The 16,899-nt window shown below is 41.9% G+C and overlaps 2 protein-coding genes across 5 annotated transcripts in view; one reads left to right on the top strand and one right to left on the bottom strand.

Moving 5' to 3' along the window:
- Positions 1-1,223: 1,223 nt before the first annotated feature.
- Hddc2 (HD domain containing 2) lies at positions 1,224-16,128 on the top strand. Its single transcript, XM_042698638.1, has 6 exons — positions 1,224-1,342; positions 2,346-2,467; positions 3,527-3,629; positions 7,132-7,200; positions 10,324-10,462; positions 13,575-16,128. The coding sequence occupies exons 1-6, from the start codon at positions 1,271-1,273 to the stop codon at positions 13,670-13,672; spliced, it is 603 nt and encodes a 200-aa protein (XP_042554572.1). The 5' UTR covers positions 1,224-1,270; the 3' UTR covers positions 13,673-16,128.
- Tpd52l1 (TPD52 like 1) overlaps positions 13,723-16,899 on the bottom strand; it is an 84,249-nt gene continuing 81,072 nt past the window's right edge. For 2 of the 4 annotated variants that reach the window (XM_042698211.1, XM_042698299.1), the window contains one exon: positions 13,723-16,491. In XM_042698211.1, the coding sequence (XP_042554145.1) occupies positions 16,366-16,491 (126 nt within the window). In that variant the 3' untranslated portion in view covers positions 13,723-16,365. The remainder of the gene's footprint in view (positions 16,492-16,899) is intronic. The other 2 variants (XM_042698457.1, XM_042698516.1) reach the window with 1 other exon arrangement.

Genomic DNA, 16,899 nt, shown 5'->3' with positions numbered 1-16,899 from the left:
TAAAATCCAGTGGTCCTTCTGCTAAAATGCTTGTAGATTTCTTGCTTTGAGATAGAGTTCCTTACCTTCTTCCAGCGTCGCTGCTCCTACACATGGAAAGGCCTTGAGATCCTTCCTAAAAGGCAAACTTAGGATCTAATATAGCATGTTCCTTCTTCCAGCCCCTGAAACTGCCCCCCCCCCACACCCCCTTACACACTATGGAACTGCAATCCCTGTAGAAGTTGGATAGAATCAGTTAAGTGGAGTTGTGGAGTTTAGTAAACACAGATCTGCCTAGTTTGTAAAGTCAAGCATTGTGTTTGTCAACGATAGTAAAACACAAAGCCCGAGTGGCAGTCACCCAGGCCTAGGCACTTGGACAGAGGGACTAGAGAAAACCAGCCTGAGGAAGTAAGGATGTTAGAAGCAGGGGGTGGGGGATTTGAGAAGGAGGAAGAAGGGAAGAGGGGAGGGAAGGAGTGGGAGGAGGGAGGAGGAGGGAGGGAAGGAGGGGGAGGTGAAAGAAGAGAAAGAGGGGGGAAAGAGCAGGGAGGGGGGAAGGAGGAGGAGGGTAGGGGGGGAGGAAAGAGAAGAGCAGGGGAGGGGAGAGAAGAGGGAAGGTGAAAGAGGAGGTAAGACAGGAAGGGGAGGGTAAAGAGGAGGGAGGGAAGGAGGGGGGGAAGTAAAAAGGGAGCTGGGGGGAGGGGACAAATCAGGAAGGGGGAGTGAAGGAGGGAAAGAGAGGAGTGGGTGGGGCGGGAGGGAGCGGGGAGGGGGGGCGGGGAGGGGGGGAGCGGGAGGGAGCCGGAGGGGGCGGGAGCCGGAGGGGGCGGGGAGGGGGGGGCGGGAGGGGGGGGCGGGAGGGAGCCGGAGGGGGCGGGAGGGGGCCGGAGGGGGCGGGAGGGAGCCGGAGGGGGCGGGGAGGGGGGGCGGGAGGGAGCCGGAGGGGGCGGGGAGGGGGGGGCGGGAGGGAGCCGGAGGGGGCGGGGAGGGGGGGGCGGGAGGGAGCCGGAGGGGGCGGGGAGGGGGGGGCGGGAGGGAGCCGGAGGGGGCGGGAGGGAGCCGGAGGGGGCGGGGAGGGAGCCGGAGGGGGCGGGAGCCGGAGGGGGCGGGAGCCGGAGGGGGCGGGAGCCGGAGGGGGCGGGGAGGGGGGGGCGGGGAGGGGAGCGGGAGGGAGCCGGAGGGGGCGGGGAGGAGCCGGAGGGGGCGGGGAGGGGCGGGAGGGGCGGAGGCCGCTGGAGCTCCGGTCAGCGCGGCGGCCCGCTCGGCCCGCGTGCTCCGGGGCCGCATGGCGTCGGCCCCGTCGCTTCTCGGGGCCCGCCCCCTGCTGCAGTTTCTGCGGCTGGTGGGGCAGCTCAAGGTGAGCGGGCGAGCGGGCCGGAGGCAGCCGGGGGCCGGGCGGGCGCTCAGGGGAGGCCGAGGCCTTCCGGGGCCTGGGGCTCCGCCGGCCCGGACCTGGGGCCGGGAGCTTGCAGGGGGCCGCGCGGCCCGCCGCAGGGCGGGGGCCGCGGGACCTCGGGCCCGGGGTCCGCCCGTGTACCCCGGCTCTCCCCCCGCACCCCCGCCCGCCCGGCCCGCAGCCGGTGGGGGCTGGTTCCCCTTGGGGTTATCTGGAGGGGCTAATCCCAGAGATGGCTCCCCTCCCCCGCCCGCCTCCCGTCCCGCCCTCCGCGTGGCCAGGCCGAGGCCTCGCAGCGTCCCCGCGCGAGGTCCCGGCGTCCCTCCGCTCCGCCCGGCCACCCCGGGGAAGCGCTTCGCTCTGGCTCCGCGGGACTCAGACCTCGTCGCGGGTCCAGGGTCACAGCCTGCACCCAGAACTTCTTTTTTAATTTGTGTAGGATAGAAAGGCAGAGGCCACAGCGATGGTAGTTAAGGAAAGCAGGGCATTGTGTTGTTCCCTCCCTCCTTCCCTTCCTTTTTCCAGTAAGACTAGGAAAGTCCTGCTATGTAACCTGGGCTGTGCTAGAGTTTAAGTCCTCCTGCCTCAGCGAACTAGTGCTGGATTTACAGGCATTCAACCCCCAGCCTTATATCCTTATTTCTAAAAGCCATGGATGGATAGACAGACAGACAGATAGATAGATAATGGGTAGGCCATAATTATGCTTCAGATAGACAGATAATAGATAATGGGTAGGCCATAATTATGTTTCAGTGTCAAGAGTTTTTCTATACTTGTAAATTACTTTATGCTGGTCCACTTTTTTCATTCTTTGAGCTCACTAGTTTGTTTCATTTCAGATGTTGATCCTTTCGGTTACTTTAGTAAAGCCTTCTGAAATCACGACAATGGATGTCTCTTGAAGAGCACAGCTTAGTTAAAACAGTTGTTATTTTAACCGTTTTCTTTTCGTATTTGTCAGAGAGTCCCACGGACAGGTTGGGTATACAGAAATGTGAAAAATCCAGAGAGTGTCTCGGATCACATGTACCGGATGGCAATTATGGCTATGGTCACCAAAGATAACCACCTTAACAAAGACCGGTGAGCTCTAAGGCTTTTGATGTCTGTGGGTGTACACCATTGTGTTTGAGGCTTCTTTCTTCTTAATAGTTTATGTGTCAAGAAATAGAATTTGAACCCAACCACACAGACTCGGGATGAGAGAAAGGGGAACTCGAGTTGATTGCTTGAGTTTTTGTGTTTTTGTTTTTTTTTTTTTATTGCCAGTCCTGGGGCTTGAACTCAGGACTTGGGTACTGTCCCTGAGCTTCTTTTGCTCAGGCCTAGCACTCTACCACTTGGCCTACTGCGACACTTCTGGCTTTCCACCACTTCTATGTTATTAGATTCTAAAATTCTTCTATTGTTTTATATGCTATTTACTTTTACCTAGGTTCTTTTGAGAATAGTAGTATCCATTTGCAAGGTGACATTTTGGAATTGTATATACAGGATGTAGTTGAGAAAGGGGCATCCTTTCCTTCAGTCAATGAACAAGTGTTTAAAATGCTTTTGGAGCATGGGAAGAGAACTTCAGTCACACAGTAATGAATTATAACAGATCAGAAATGACTTCTGTAAAAGTAAGTTTAGAGTAGAAAACTAGCAAGGTATTATAATAGGAGGGGCTATCACCTTGGCTTGGTTGGTTTCATGGAGGAGGAGGCACTTGAGTTGAGCTCCAAAGGGTTAATGCAGGTAAAGAAGTAGAGGTTCAATGAAAAGGGTAAAGCCCTGACAGGTAGGAAAATAAAGGAGTATGAGAAGGACATCAATTTAATTGCAGTTAAAGGTTTGTTAGGGAGCCTGGGAAGTTACTCAGCAAACAGTTCTGATTTGAGGAGATTTTTGGCAAACAACAAATGAAGTGAGAAAAAAGCAAATGCAGTGTTCCCTGCACCTCATGTATTGTGTTGAATAGTCATATTTTGGTTCAGAATTGATGTAGGCTGGTAGAATATAATTACTTTGGAAAATTTTGTATTAAAATGTTCTGTGAGGGTAGTAAAAATATATTACATAATTTCAAAATGGTATAGAAAAAATACCTTGTAATGAATATAATTCTGTGTAATTATTCGACATTTCTTGCCTGGTCAGATGTATACGCCTAGCCCTGGTTCACGATATGGCAGAATGCATCGTTGGGGACATAGCACCAGCAGATAACGTCCCCAAAGAAGAGAAACATAGGCGAGAAGAGGTCAGTGTGGATTGTTGACTCTGTAAAAGACCACTAAGAGAACCTGTTGGTTCATCAGACATATTTGTAGTAAAGGAGGTCCCACTTAGCCACCCTCAGTGCTGGTGTCTTAGGAATGAGAGTCAGTCAGAATATGTTTAGAGTTTTAAGGGCCTAGCTAGTGAATATGGAAATGGATCTTCTAAGATGATAGGCAATTAGCTGGGATGGCATAGAGTTTCAGACTCAATAGGTTTGGGTCATTGGCTAGGATAGGAGGGAAGGCCTTACAGAGAGATTTGAAGAGTAAGTTTACTGTTTTAGATGGTTTATAGCCTTACCTTTCCACAAGTGGAAATTTCCTGGAGTAAATAGAAAATTGGGCTTTGCTATTCTCAACCTTTCATACAAAATAAGAATGTATACCTTTTGAACTCAAGGACATACAGTTAGGTTAACATAAGGCTTCAGTTCTCACTAGTATGTGGATATACGTACACACACACACACACACACACACACACACACACACACACTCACATTCGCAAACATGGTGTTCATTATCTTAATGGAAATAAACAGGACATAAATTATTTGTAGAAATTCCACACTAGTTTTTTAGAGCTTAATCAAGAATATAATCATTATTATTGTTTGGTGAATTTTAAACGTAATCCTTTAACTTAGTTGTTGGAAGGTAAGTAAAGAAAAATTGATTTGCATGCTTTGTATATGTGTAGGTAATGATAAAATATTCATTGTCAGTGTAAGCTCTAAACTCAGAACCTAGTGCCAAAAAGGAAGACATTCATGTATGCATATATGTGCATATATGCCAGTCCTGAGGCTTGAATTCAGGGCCTGGGCTCTGTCCCTGAGCTTTTCTGTTTAAGGCTAGTGCTCTACCACTTAAGCCACAGATCCACTTCTGGCTGGGCTGATTTGAGATCCTGAGATCTCAGCCTCCTTAGCAGCTAGGATTATAGGCATAAGCCACCAGTGCCTGGCTTAGGAAAGACATTTTTGAAGCAGGTGATGAAAATTTAAGAAGGCTTTTGAAAAATAGTACTGGTTTCCAGTTCAGGGACTATTGTGAACTACTTTTATTGTAGGACTTAGAGGTTGATCCTAAACTGCTTAGTAAAAGTGTTTATTGTGGTAGTTTTACAGTATAGGTAGACTTAACAAGGTTCTCAGAGCTGATGGAGAATAGAATTCAGTAGGCAATAGTCTTTTTTTTCCCTCCTAGAGGCAAGAGGATCCACAAAGAAATTGAGTTTTAATTTAAAAGCTCCAACCTACCCTAAAATAGGATCAATCTTAAAGGAAACGTGAAGAATGCATTTCTCTTCCTGCAAAAATACAGGTCCAAACTAGGTTGGCCAGTATGATAGGAGAAAGGGAAGAAGTGTAGGAAATATTTTTGTATACGAATTAAACTGTTAGGAATCAAGAATTCCTAGGCTGAGTGGATGAATTAATGCCTTCTACAAGCAATGTAGATTTGAAGTTGCAGAAGGCAATTGGCACCTGAACCAGAGGAGGTGTGTCATAAAGGATGACATACAGAAAATAGAAGGTGTGGTAGGGGACAAATCATTCTGAGTTACCAGAGGATCATCAAAGACTTTAACATGAGATGACATGGAGAATTGTGCCTGAGTGGAAGAAGAAAAGACAGCCTACCCCTCTAGAGAGTGTGTGTTCCATAGAGAAGTAAGTCAGAGCCTTCTGGAGTAGAACCGCCATCAAGAATCTCCAGCCACTTCAGGTGAGGAAGACCTACCAGTGTTCAGACAGGAGCAGAATCCTGGCCAGGGTTGCCCCATGGATGGACCCAGAGAACTGAGAAACCTGCTGCTGTCCTTGTGGATGTGGTCAGATGTTGGCTAGTGTGAAAACCTTTCTGGCCTCATTAAGACTTCTGTCTGCTGCCTACTCCTTCTGATTCACAGAGGAATAAATGTCATAGGCAGGAGGGATGAGGGAAATGTCTTAAAGAACATCAAGTTCTTGGCCAAGAAGGCAAGGGCTTGGAAAGCACTGGTGCTCCGTTGCCTGTTCCTGCTGCTGGTCAGGATTTGGGAACAGATAGGAAGATCTGGCAGGTGAACAATGCTTTATGCAGATGATGTTGATGAATAAGACTCAGCTTTCTGAACCTTGCACTAAGATAATTAAACAGTATTTCTTGGCCTGAGGTAGACATACATAATGAGATCTGGGAAGAGTCATTTGCCCAGAGGCTAGCAGATACATCAGTTCCTTTAAACTGAAGGAAAAAAAGGAAGAAGAAAAATGCTTAATAAACTGGGTGATTGTCTTAGAAGACCACTATTAAAGATAAAGCAGAATATATAATGAGAGCATAAATGATAAATCCAAAGAAGGAAGCCAAAAGCAATGCTTGAGTCTGGCTCCCTTCCTAAACATGATCTGGTAAACTTTATTATAACCTGAACTGATCGATGTGCCTTACAGAATTAGAAGGCTGAGCCTAGAGACTTCAACATAGAAAAGGTGTAGATTATATGCCTTTGCAAAGGGAAAATATTAAAATGGAAGTCAGAGTCATTCCATGTATATATCTGTGTGTTAAAGTGGCTAAAGAGCCATAAGATAAGAGGAAAAAAAGGTGACATTATGATAGCAGGATGGAGAAAATGAAAATTACGATGAACATTTATAAAGATCTTATTTGTGCCAAGTTATAAGTACTTTATATATACATATATTTATATACACACACATTAATAATCACCACCACAATGCTATGAAGGTACTCTTTTATAAACAAATGAAAAGACAGCAGGACTAAGAGGTTAAGTAACTGGCCCTAGACTCTACAGCTAGTGAGTGCCAAGCCTGGCTTGAAAATCTGATCAGGCTTGAAAGTCTGCAGCTAACCATTACACTACTCAGTTCCATCAGGGCTGTGTGTGAATGATGGGTGCTGCATTTACAGGAGTGTAGCATCTAGCAGGGGTGGTGATGGTCCACTTCTGTTTTGTCTTGTTCAGACCATATGGAGATCTCTGTACTGGCAGCATCATTTAGAGCAGGGAAGTAATCCTTGTCAGAGCATAGCTTTTGTGTTTCTGTGCAGAGAGTTTCAGTTTTGTTACTTTTATACATGTCATTCAAACAAAAGGAATGGGTAACCTTGTGTTTCTAGAATAGTTTAGAGAAAAGTATCTTTATAGTGACACTTTTAACTTACCAAAATGCATAGTATTTTCTCAAGTAATTTGCTGAGAGAAAAATAAGGAATAGTTCAAATACAGAATCAGTTTCAAGCTACCAAAAGTGGTGTGAGGCTATAGCTCTGTAATTGAATAAGCTGTTCAAAACAAATGTTACTTGGAAGACAAGTCGTACATAAATTTGGTTAACTGTAAGTGGATGGAATCTGTAAAATTTTTATTCTTGTCCCTTTGGGGGCATGTGAACCTCTTATTTGGCTTTTGTAGACTAGTTGCCAACTTAGATAAATATAAACATAATGAAAATAACGTTATTTCAGGAAGCTATGAAACAGATAACCCAGCTTCTACCAGAGGACCTCAGAACAGAGCTCTATGAACTTTGGGAGGTAAGTACATATGTTAGGGAACTTTTTATTGGTACTGAATTTATATGGATCATTGATGTTTCAATTGGCTTGGACAGTCTGTCTCTAATTTACTGTTGTTTAACACACATTTTGCATATATTTCTAGTTCAAGTTCAAGAACCCATTTCAAGTTCCTGTAAAAAACTAGTATCTGGGATTACCTGGCATACCTGGCTGCTATTTTCTTGATTTTTATAAGAAGTCTGTATAAGATCTCACTACTACTACACTACCATACTATACTACTACTATACTATTCTGTTCATTTTGTTGTGCAATTAGTTTTTGGAACTTTCAAAAGGAAACTTGGTTCTAATCATGTTTTTTTTCAGTTTCTTGTTTTGTTTTTTAAATTGACATGTAAAATTATCTGTGGGTACTGGTGGTGCATGCCTGCTCTCCTGATTAGTGAGGATGCTGAGATTCAGGGGAGTATGGTGTGAAGCCAGCCTGAGCAGAAAAGGTAAAAATATACAGGAAAAGAAGAGCTGGGGCCATGCTTCAAGTGGTGGAGTTCCAGCCATGCACACAGGAAGACCTGAGTTCAAACCCAAGTGCCAGCAAAAAAAAAGTATTTATTTTGCATGTACAATATTTTGAAATATGTATATGTTGGAATGGCTCAGTTAATCTAATGAATATAAACATTACTTCATATAGCATTTTTTGTGATGAGAACAGATTGTTTTAGAAAAAACTGATTTTTTTTTAAATGTAGTGTTAGAAAAATACAGTGACATTTTTATTTTTAAATATTTCCATACTCTTTCCCCTTCCCCATTTTTTACCTGTGTTTTTATCTTTCTTTTAGCTCTAGAATTCTTTAATACTGAATTTTGGTTCTGTTTCAAAATTCTCATCCTGTGAGTCTCTGTCCTGGATGGTTGTCTCTGGAAGTCAGACTGAACTTTACTGTGTACACCCGGTGCTCATCCAGTATAGGTGTGGGCAGGATCTCCCCAGGGATTCTTAGTGACCACCTGTTGGCTATTTGAGGCTCTCTTAGTGTCAGTCCTTCATGCTCTCACTCTTCTGTGCTTTCTGCCAGACACACGCTGATCTCATGTCTGCCTTGAGGCTGTGGGTGTTTTTATACACTTACATCACTTACATAAAGTTTGGAGTTCGTGGGGATATCATGCTCCTTGGTGTCATTGAAAAGGGTACTCATGGGATTTTTGATTTCACTATTTCACTGTTAGTTTTTCCCTCTTTCTTTGTCTCCCTTTTTATCATCTATATATTTACCCAGGGCATAAACAAGGAAGTCCCTTTCGACTTTCCCTCTCATTCCTTTGCTTATTGTAGTTGACTTCATCCCTTCCCACATCTCCCTCATCTTCACCGCCATGACTGCAGAACAGACATCTGCTAGGTACAGAGTTACAGTCTTACAAACTGTAGGCCTTGCAGTCTCTTGCTTACGAGCGCCTTTTATTTCAGCCTTTTCTTCTCTCTTTCTGCAATATTCAGTGCTATCCTCAGAAAGTACTGGCAGTAATTTCTCCAAATGCCTTATCTCCTCATTGGAAAATAAAATTAGAGAATATCACCATTTTTTAAAAGGGAAAAATCTAAAAATTGTATTTCTTCTTGAAAAATTTACAAAGTTATTAGAATTTGCTATTAATTATGCTGTGTTTCCTAGTGGTCACGAAGCATTTTTCTCATTTTCATCTTTCAATAGAAAAGAACCCTTTAGATTGCTTTGCTTGGAGGTCCTTTGGTTAAATCATGAACTTGAATTTATTTAACAATACTATGACTGAGACATGTACTTAAATAATTTTTTTTTTTTTTTGGTCAGTCATGAAGCCTGAACTCTGGGCCTGGGTGCTGTCCGTCAGCTGTTCAGCTCAAGGCTAGTGCTCTACCACTTCTGGCTTTTTTTGCTTATGTGGTGCTGAGGAATTAAACCCAGGGCCTCATGCATGCAAGGCAAGCACTCTACCACTGAGCCACCTTCCCAGCCCTAAAATGTTATTTTTAAGTGCCTTTGAGATAAAGCAAAATATATATTAAGTTTCCTTTTTAATGATTTACCTTTGTCATGTTCAACAAATTGAAATTGTTGCCTTTATAAGAATAAGACATCTAATAAAAAATGAGAAGCCTTTAAAAGATTTTGTACCACATCACCCTACTAAGAAAGAATGGCAGGCTTATTATCAGAACACATTTAGGGTAGTATTACAAATGAGAACTTTGTAGGGAAAGCAGTTGGGAACCCATTAGTCTTAGAAGAATGATCCTTTATAGCATCGATTGGGACTTGTGGCTGTGGGAATTTGTCATGCTCTAAGACGCAGATTTCCTTTTCAGTTCTATACTTCTTCTTTTTTTTTTTTTGGTCGGTTGTGAGGCTTGAACTCTGGGCCTGGGCATTGTCCTTAAACTCTTCAGCTCAAGGCACTCACTCTACCAGTTGAGCCACAGTGCTACTTCTGGTTTTCTGGTAGATTACTGGAGATAAGAGTCTCACAGACTTTCCTGCCCTGGCTGGCTTTGAACTGTGATCCTCAGATCTGAGCTTTCTTAGTAGCTAGGATTGCAGGCGTGAGCCACCAGTGCCCAGCTAAGTTTGAAGTTCTTAACTGTGTCTCCAGTACTTATAACTGGAAGGATTTAATTAAATCCACACTGGGGGGGACGGTATAAGTCCCTAAGGGATTTCCAGGTAAAGTGGTAGCCAAAAGTAAGTGGTAAAGGTAGAAATTTGCATAAAGAGGAAAATGAAGTCTGATATTATATGAGAAGAGAAATATAACTTTAAGAAGCCTAAGATAAGAAATCATCTTAAAGTTAAAGGGTTTTCTCAGCTGGATTAAAGAATAATGGTACTGAAATGAATTAAATAGGATGAAAATAACTGGGATGTGTCTACAATGAACAAATGGGATTTACACCACACTGGGCAGGGTATGTGGCATGATGAGTGCATCTTTCTTGGTGGATTGCTGATGGGAAGCAGTGATATTATGTGAGTTCTCTGGAGGTTTTGTATTAAGAAATGTGACTCTAACTTAGGTACCAAAAATAGAAGTTTCCTGGAACCCCATCAGGTAGCCCTAATCATGTTGCTTCAATTGTTCCCTTTCTTAGGAGTATGAGACCCAATCTAGTGCAGAAGCTAGATTTGTAAAGCAGCTGGATCAGTGTGAGATGATCCTTCAGGCCTTTGAATATGAAGATCTTGAGAACAAACCTGGATGCCTCCAAGAATTCTATGATTCCACAGCAGGTACTCAAATGCTACTTTTTAATGTTAAAAACATTTATTAAATGCTCATAAATATATTTAACATTCCTAGTGTGACTGTAGATTTTTAAACAGTACTGTAATTTTATTTCCTGTTTAATTTCAAGGAAACTGCGGTGAGAGAGAAGACGGGAGGAAGGGACAGAAGCAGAGAGAGAAGAGGAAGAGGTTAGGGAGGTTGAAAAAAAGGAAGAGAAAGAGAGAGAGATTAACATCAAATGCTATTTTCAACAAAACTTGTAGTTCGGCTTATTCTTCTCATTCTTCTCAGTGTAGTAACTAATGGTGTGTTGGGCCCCTCTTCTAACCTTATCCTGTGAAACATCTAAAAAGAAAATGGTGGGATGGCTGGTGAGACATTGATGGTACTTAGAAGTATTGCTAAGAACATGGACACAGTGCTGCTAAGATAAGCACAGTGCTGGGACTGTATTCGTCTTCTTTCTCTACCACCTTCAAGCTTTGTGACCCTGTGTGTGCTTGAAACCTCATCTGAAAAATGGGGATCATAATTGTTTTTTTAAGAGACTCAAAAGAGATAATGTGTATGAAAGGGCCTTGTGATTTATGAACAATTTATACTTACAGGGTCATGGAGATGAAGGAAGAAGTAGAGGTTTAACATGGGAAATAGGCTGGGTGCTGGTAATCTCATGCCTATAATTCTAGGTTCTCAGATCTCAGAGAATTGAGATCTGAGGATTGAGGTTTGAAGCCAGCCTTCACAGGAAAAGTCCATGAGACTCTTATCTCCAATTAACTACTAAAATAGCTGGAATTGGAGCTGTGGCATAAAAGTTCAGGGACAGCAGCCAGGCCCAAATTTAAGCCCCAGGGCTGGCACAAAAAATAAACAAACAAATAAATAAATGGAAATCATCAGTGTAGCCCAGCCGTAGAGTCAAACTTCTTTGGTTGAATCCCAGTTCTGTAAAAAAAAAAAACACAAAAACTGTTTAATAAATCCAATGAATTACTTAGCCTCTCTGGACCTTATTAGTTTGTCTTTAAAGTGAAGCTAATAATAGCATCTACTTTATAGAGTTGTTTCAGGATATACGGGGTTATTTCAGAACTGTACCCATCACTATGTGTTAGTAATTGACTTCATTTTATAGTTACCAGAGTAAGGTGCAGAACATACTATAGGAGAGGTGGCTGTTTTTCTTGCTCCCTGGATTAAAATTCACTCCTCTTCTATGGGAACCTTTCGGGGTCAGCTCAGCCTCCATCTGCAATGACAGTTACTTAAGGAATGGCCTTTCTCTGACCTTCAAGACCCTCATATGGCCTCATCAGATACAGGAGAGTCCAGCTCATAGATAGGATTTGCATTACAATGAAGTTGATTCAGTTTGCCTTTTCTCTTTTTTCCATTCCACTTCCTGTGCTCCAAACAAGGCCTCATTATTTCTATGTTGGACTATTGCTATCATCTCTTAATTTGCCAACAGGCTTTCAAGTTTATTTTTTGTGTCTTAGTATCCTCTTTTACAGGTATAGGCATTATCACATCTATTTTCATTTTTCAGTGCTGGGGATCAATCCCAGGGCCTCAGACATGCTAGGCAAGAACTCTACCATTGAGCTACACCCACAACCCTAACATCTTTTATTTTTTTAACTTTGTGGTTTTTCTTCTCCCCACTCCCCACAATACTGAGATTCGAACACTTGACCTGGCAGTTTTGCTCACTGACTTATCACCTGAGCCACGCCTCCAACCCTATCTTCTTTCTCAAAAAACCCAAAAAACGCTTGTGTTTTCCTTCTTTCTAAAATAAAATATCCTGATATTTTGAGTGAACTTAAATATCCAATAGTCAAAAGCAACTCATCTCTCTGGTCTCCTTTTCTTACCTATCAAAGTAACTATTCCCTTCCTGCTTAATGTGATCTGCACTTGATCCAGAGCTTGCCATACTATAGTTCACCTACTGATGCTTCTCTCTGACTCTCTCCTTTTATTAGTTTCCATTACTATAACAAAATACCCAAAAAATGTATAATGGACTCATTGTTTTGCAGATCTTAGTCCATAACTGATTGATTCTGTTGCTCAGGGCCTATATAGTAGGAGCTCATGAAGCAGCAAAGCAGCTAGAGCATGATCAAAAAAATGTCTCCTGGAAGGCATGATTCGATAGGCTCCCTCTCTTAAAGCTTCCACTACCTTCTAATAACATCATTCTGGGTACCAAGGTTTTAGCATTGGAGGGGCAGGGGTTATTTCTGGTCTAGTGTATTGACATTCACTTGGTGGGGCTTAGGACATTGTGGAGGCACCAACAAGAGCATGGGAGACATGAGCCTCAACACCATGGTAAGAGCTGTGTGAGAGAAAAGGACCAGTGTCAGAGAGAGGGTTTCAAGGAAAGGCATAACCTAAGGAGAAGGTATGAATTAGATAGGAAAGGGAAGGGAATGATCAGAAAATAGGTTAGGGAATACATAAAGTATAATGTAGATTGAACAGTAAGCAACAAATACAACAGGCAAGAAGAGATGGGAAAGAGATCCTGGGTTATTGTAACGCCCCACTTTAGCTACCACTGGCCTATTGCAAGCTTAGAGCTTGGGTGAAGCCCAAAGTAGAAATCTAGAGAGAGGGAGGCAGGGACAACAGAACAGATAAGCCAGTTGAGGTGAAGGGGTGTTTGCAAGAGATGTTTGCACTCTTGTTGGCATCCTGGGACAATCCAGAACCCCTACTTGAGGTTTTACATGTAGGTGCTGCATTCCTTTTAATTTCAATTTTGGAATGAGCAGATTGATTTCGGCTCTCTGGGCTCTCACACCTGGGTTTTCCCATAATTCCTGGTAGGGACATTCAGGGACTGCCTAGTGCAGTTTCTTCTGGCTGTATCCAATTGATGGTTCTTTGTCTGATTTTTTATCCTTATACTTGGTGGCACCTGGGGTGAGGATAAAGTGATTTCCTTTGGCCCCTTCTCAGAACCTACAGTCTCCTGCTTTAGAATAAAGCATGGGTCAAATTACAGAATAGAGCCCCCGATTAATCTTGAGATTACGCTTGAAGAACTAAATGTCTTCTCTTTTCAACACAGAAATGTTTTTTTCTCCTTTTTTTCAGGAAAATTCAGTCACCCTGAGATAGTCCAGCTTGTTTCTGAACTTGAGACAGAAAGAAATGCGAACATAGCTGAGGCCACAAACAAGCCTTTCTCATAAGCGCTGCATTCCTGAAATGTTTTCTTTCTGTTTCATGGTACTGTTTTGCCATTGTTAGTCTGCTAATTTCTCCAGATATGAGTCTGTTTATTTTCAATTGCAACAGAACAGGAAGGGGTCATATGAAATACCATGGATAAAGACTAGACAGGAGAGTTCCTTTTTTTTATTATGAACTAAATAAATATAAAATACTTTTGAGTTTTGGAATATTTATTTCAAGTCTTAAATCATCTTACTCTAACTTAATAATATATATCCCAGAAGGCCAGGCTCACTGAAGGGTAGAAAATTTGAGTCTTTCCTTTTTTTTTTTGTCAGTTGTGGGGCTTGAACTCTGGAATTTTGCTTGTTTTTGAGAACAGATTTCTCTGCTGATAGAGTGAGGAAGGGAGGTCAGAAAAGAAACTGTGGGTAATGTATTCTCCAGATATTTTATCAGATGATCACTTTCTTGAATTAGATTTTGAATTCCATGGAGATTGCCTCTGGCTAGTGACTGTAGATTTCTGTTCCTGATAACCCTGCCCTCAAATCCTTGAGCATTTTGGGTAATAACCTGGGACATAAAATTTTAAATGCCATGTACCTTTCTCTTTGTATTTTTCCATCTGACTTACAGATTTGAAGGCCTTGTTTATAAAAACATTTATCAGCAGGGAAGAAATACTAATAGGAGGATTGCTGGAGTCACTGAGCCTTAGACAGATTATGTATCAACCTGACTTCTCCTCATTTTACTTTCATGGCCTAAGTATGCCTTGTATTCAGTGTACAACCATTGAATAATATGTAAAGGAATAAGATCGATGAAAACCTAGTTGGTATTTTGGTGTGGAGCAATGAGGCCTGTCCCTTTAATGTACCTGACGGTTTCTATTGGAAGAAAGGAAAGCATTTGAGGCTGGCCTGGTAGAAATTCTAGGCAGCGTTTCTTTGGAAACTCTATGCAGTATCCATGGATACCCAGTCTGCAGGAAGCAAGGTTCATGATCTCTTCAGAAGCAATACATACATGTGTACATACAGTTGCTTTGCATGGAAAGGAGAAAGAACATGATGTTTGATTATTTTTGGAGATACGTTAATAGGCTAACAACTCCATCTATGAATATTGTGGCATTATTCTTCCACTTGGCATGAGAACAGGTAAATAAAACAAACAGGTAAATAAAATAATTTCAATAAAGTTCAAGTCTTTATAACCAGAAGTTTTATTTTGAATGTCTTGCAATTTTGTAAATAGCTAAGAGTTCACAGAAAATTTGGAACTCTGACTGGGTCATTCTATATACTGATCCCTTAAATCTTATCTCAGTTGACCATATTCTGTGGTTCCAAACCTTGTTTCTGAGGTAATTTGGCTTTTATACACACACATGCACATACACACACACACACACACACACTAGTGCTATGAGTAAAATCTTTTAATAAAATAAAGACTAATAAGAGAAGTTAGTTATTGAATCCACTGGTAATGTCTACAAATATTTGAATATGACTTAAAATTTTTTTCCTTTTTGGAGTATATCTGCTACTTCTTGGAATTAGTCTCCTTCTAAATAGCAACTCCTATAATTATGATTCAGAGTAAATAATTATTCTTGGGTTGAACTCAACAAAAAAGAACTCCTTGTTACTTTTTTCCCTCCTGTGGATTGGCATTCCACCAGCTGTTATGTAATTTTCAATGCTCTTGTATTTTAAAAAAAATACTGATTCCTCTCAAAGCCTCTGTGGTGCTATATGCTCCAATATATGCTTTGATATTCTATACCAATTGCAAAGGTGGAATGCTTTGTGAAGAAGCAGCTTCCACCCTAGCGTATTTTACGTGCATAATTTCAGTCTTCCGATTTAAAGATGAGAAACGATGGTTTCTGAGGGACACTCAGTGCTGCAGTTTGGGTATGGCATGTGTGTCCTCTGCACAAAGCTCCCTCCTTTTCAGATTACCTGAGTAGCTATGACTCAATGTAGATTGGAGAAAGTTTTAGTATTATTTTAATATCCTAGAGTGGCTGAGGTTATAAATACTGTCATATCCTCTTGTCCTATTCAAATTAGAAGTTAATTTAAAATTACATCTGTAAACTTATATCCTTTACAAACAATCAATAACCCTGAGGACTTGAAGAAATAAAAAAAAATCAGTCAGCATTAAAATCAATTATTTTAATGACTTAAATAAACATACATAATTGATGTTGGTAAGGGGATCACAAGCAGTTTGGTGACGTTTGTAGTCACCTGCTGCTGGAGAGTTGAAAAGAACTCAGAGCCTCACCTGCTGAGATGAAGAACTGAATGGACTTTACTCAGTCTTCAAGGACATGCATCTTACCATGGAAGCCAAGCAAATAATAGTAGCTATATGATGGGAAATATATGTTGAATTACACAGACAAGTATTACAACTAATTGTGTTCCTGCTCCAGTGTGGACATTTTTTTTTTTTAAGATGACGGTCGATAAATACTGAAGGATGATGGCTAAATGGTACAACGTCAACACAAATACGCACAGAAATCACTTTAGGAGAATTTCTGGAGATGCTGTTTGAATAACAATATCAAGACCTCCATGTTCCCAGTGGGATTTTGGTCTTCGGATCAGGATATGCTCAGGCAGAGATGGGTGGGACAGTGGCCAACAGCCAGCTCATGGATGCAGCTGCAGGCTGGCTGCACCTAGCACTGCAGCTCCTCCTCTGCCTGCCGGGGGCCTCCCGAGGTGCTCTGGGAACTGGCATGGGCTGTAGAGTTGAGAACCTCCTCAAAACTGCCTCCGCTCTGGTTCGCTCCACCTACTTTCGTCTGAAACAGGTAGATAAGAATGCAACCAGTTTATTATATGTATTTTTAACAGAAAGGTCAAAAACATGATTACTTTCAAATTTAGAAACTTATTAACCTTCAAAGCAAGTAAAGGAGGTAAAGAAATTAGTTTCCTTTAGCTAGTGCTAGAATTTCACTCATACTTGAGTTCTGAGATCAGATTCCAATGAAGTTTATACAGTTTTAGCAGTGTTCTCTTTATTTTTTGTACATTAAGATCCTAATACCTTCAAGAGTTATAATCAGACCTGAGTGGTCCCACTCACCAGAGAACTGATCGATCAAAGGGGGATTGGATTTTAGATATAGCTGTCCCCAAATTTATAAACATTTTTATGAGAGTTGAACTTAATTTTTTTACTTTCAACCTAGCAGGACAATTTTGAA

Source organism: Dipodomys spectabilis, unplaced genomic scaffold, assembly GCF_019054845.1.
Source record: "Dipodomys spectabilis isolate Male_0828 unplaced genomic scaffold, ASM1905484v1 ptg000001l, whole genome shotgun sequence".
Classification (NCBI taxonomy): Eukaryota; Metazoa; Chordata; class Mammalia; order Rodentia; family Heteromyidae; genus Dipodomys; species Dipodomys spectabilis.
Note: the sequence above shows the minus strand (reverse complement) of the source record. Positions and strands in the feature narration are given on the sequence as shown.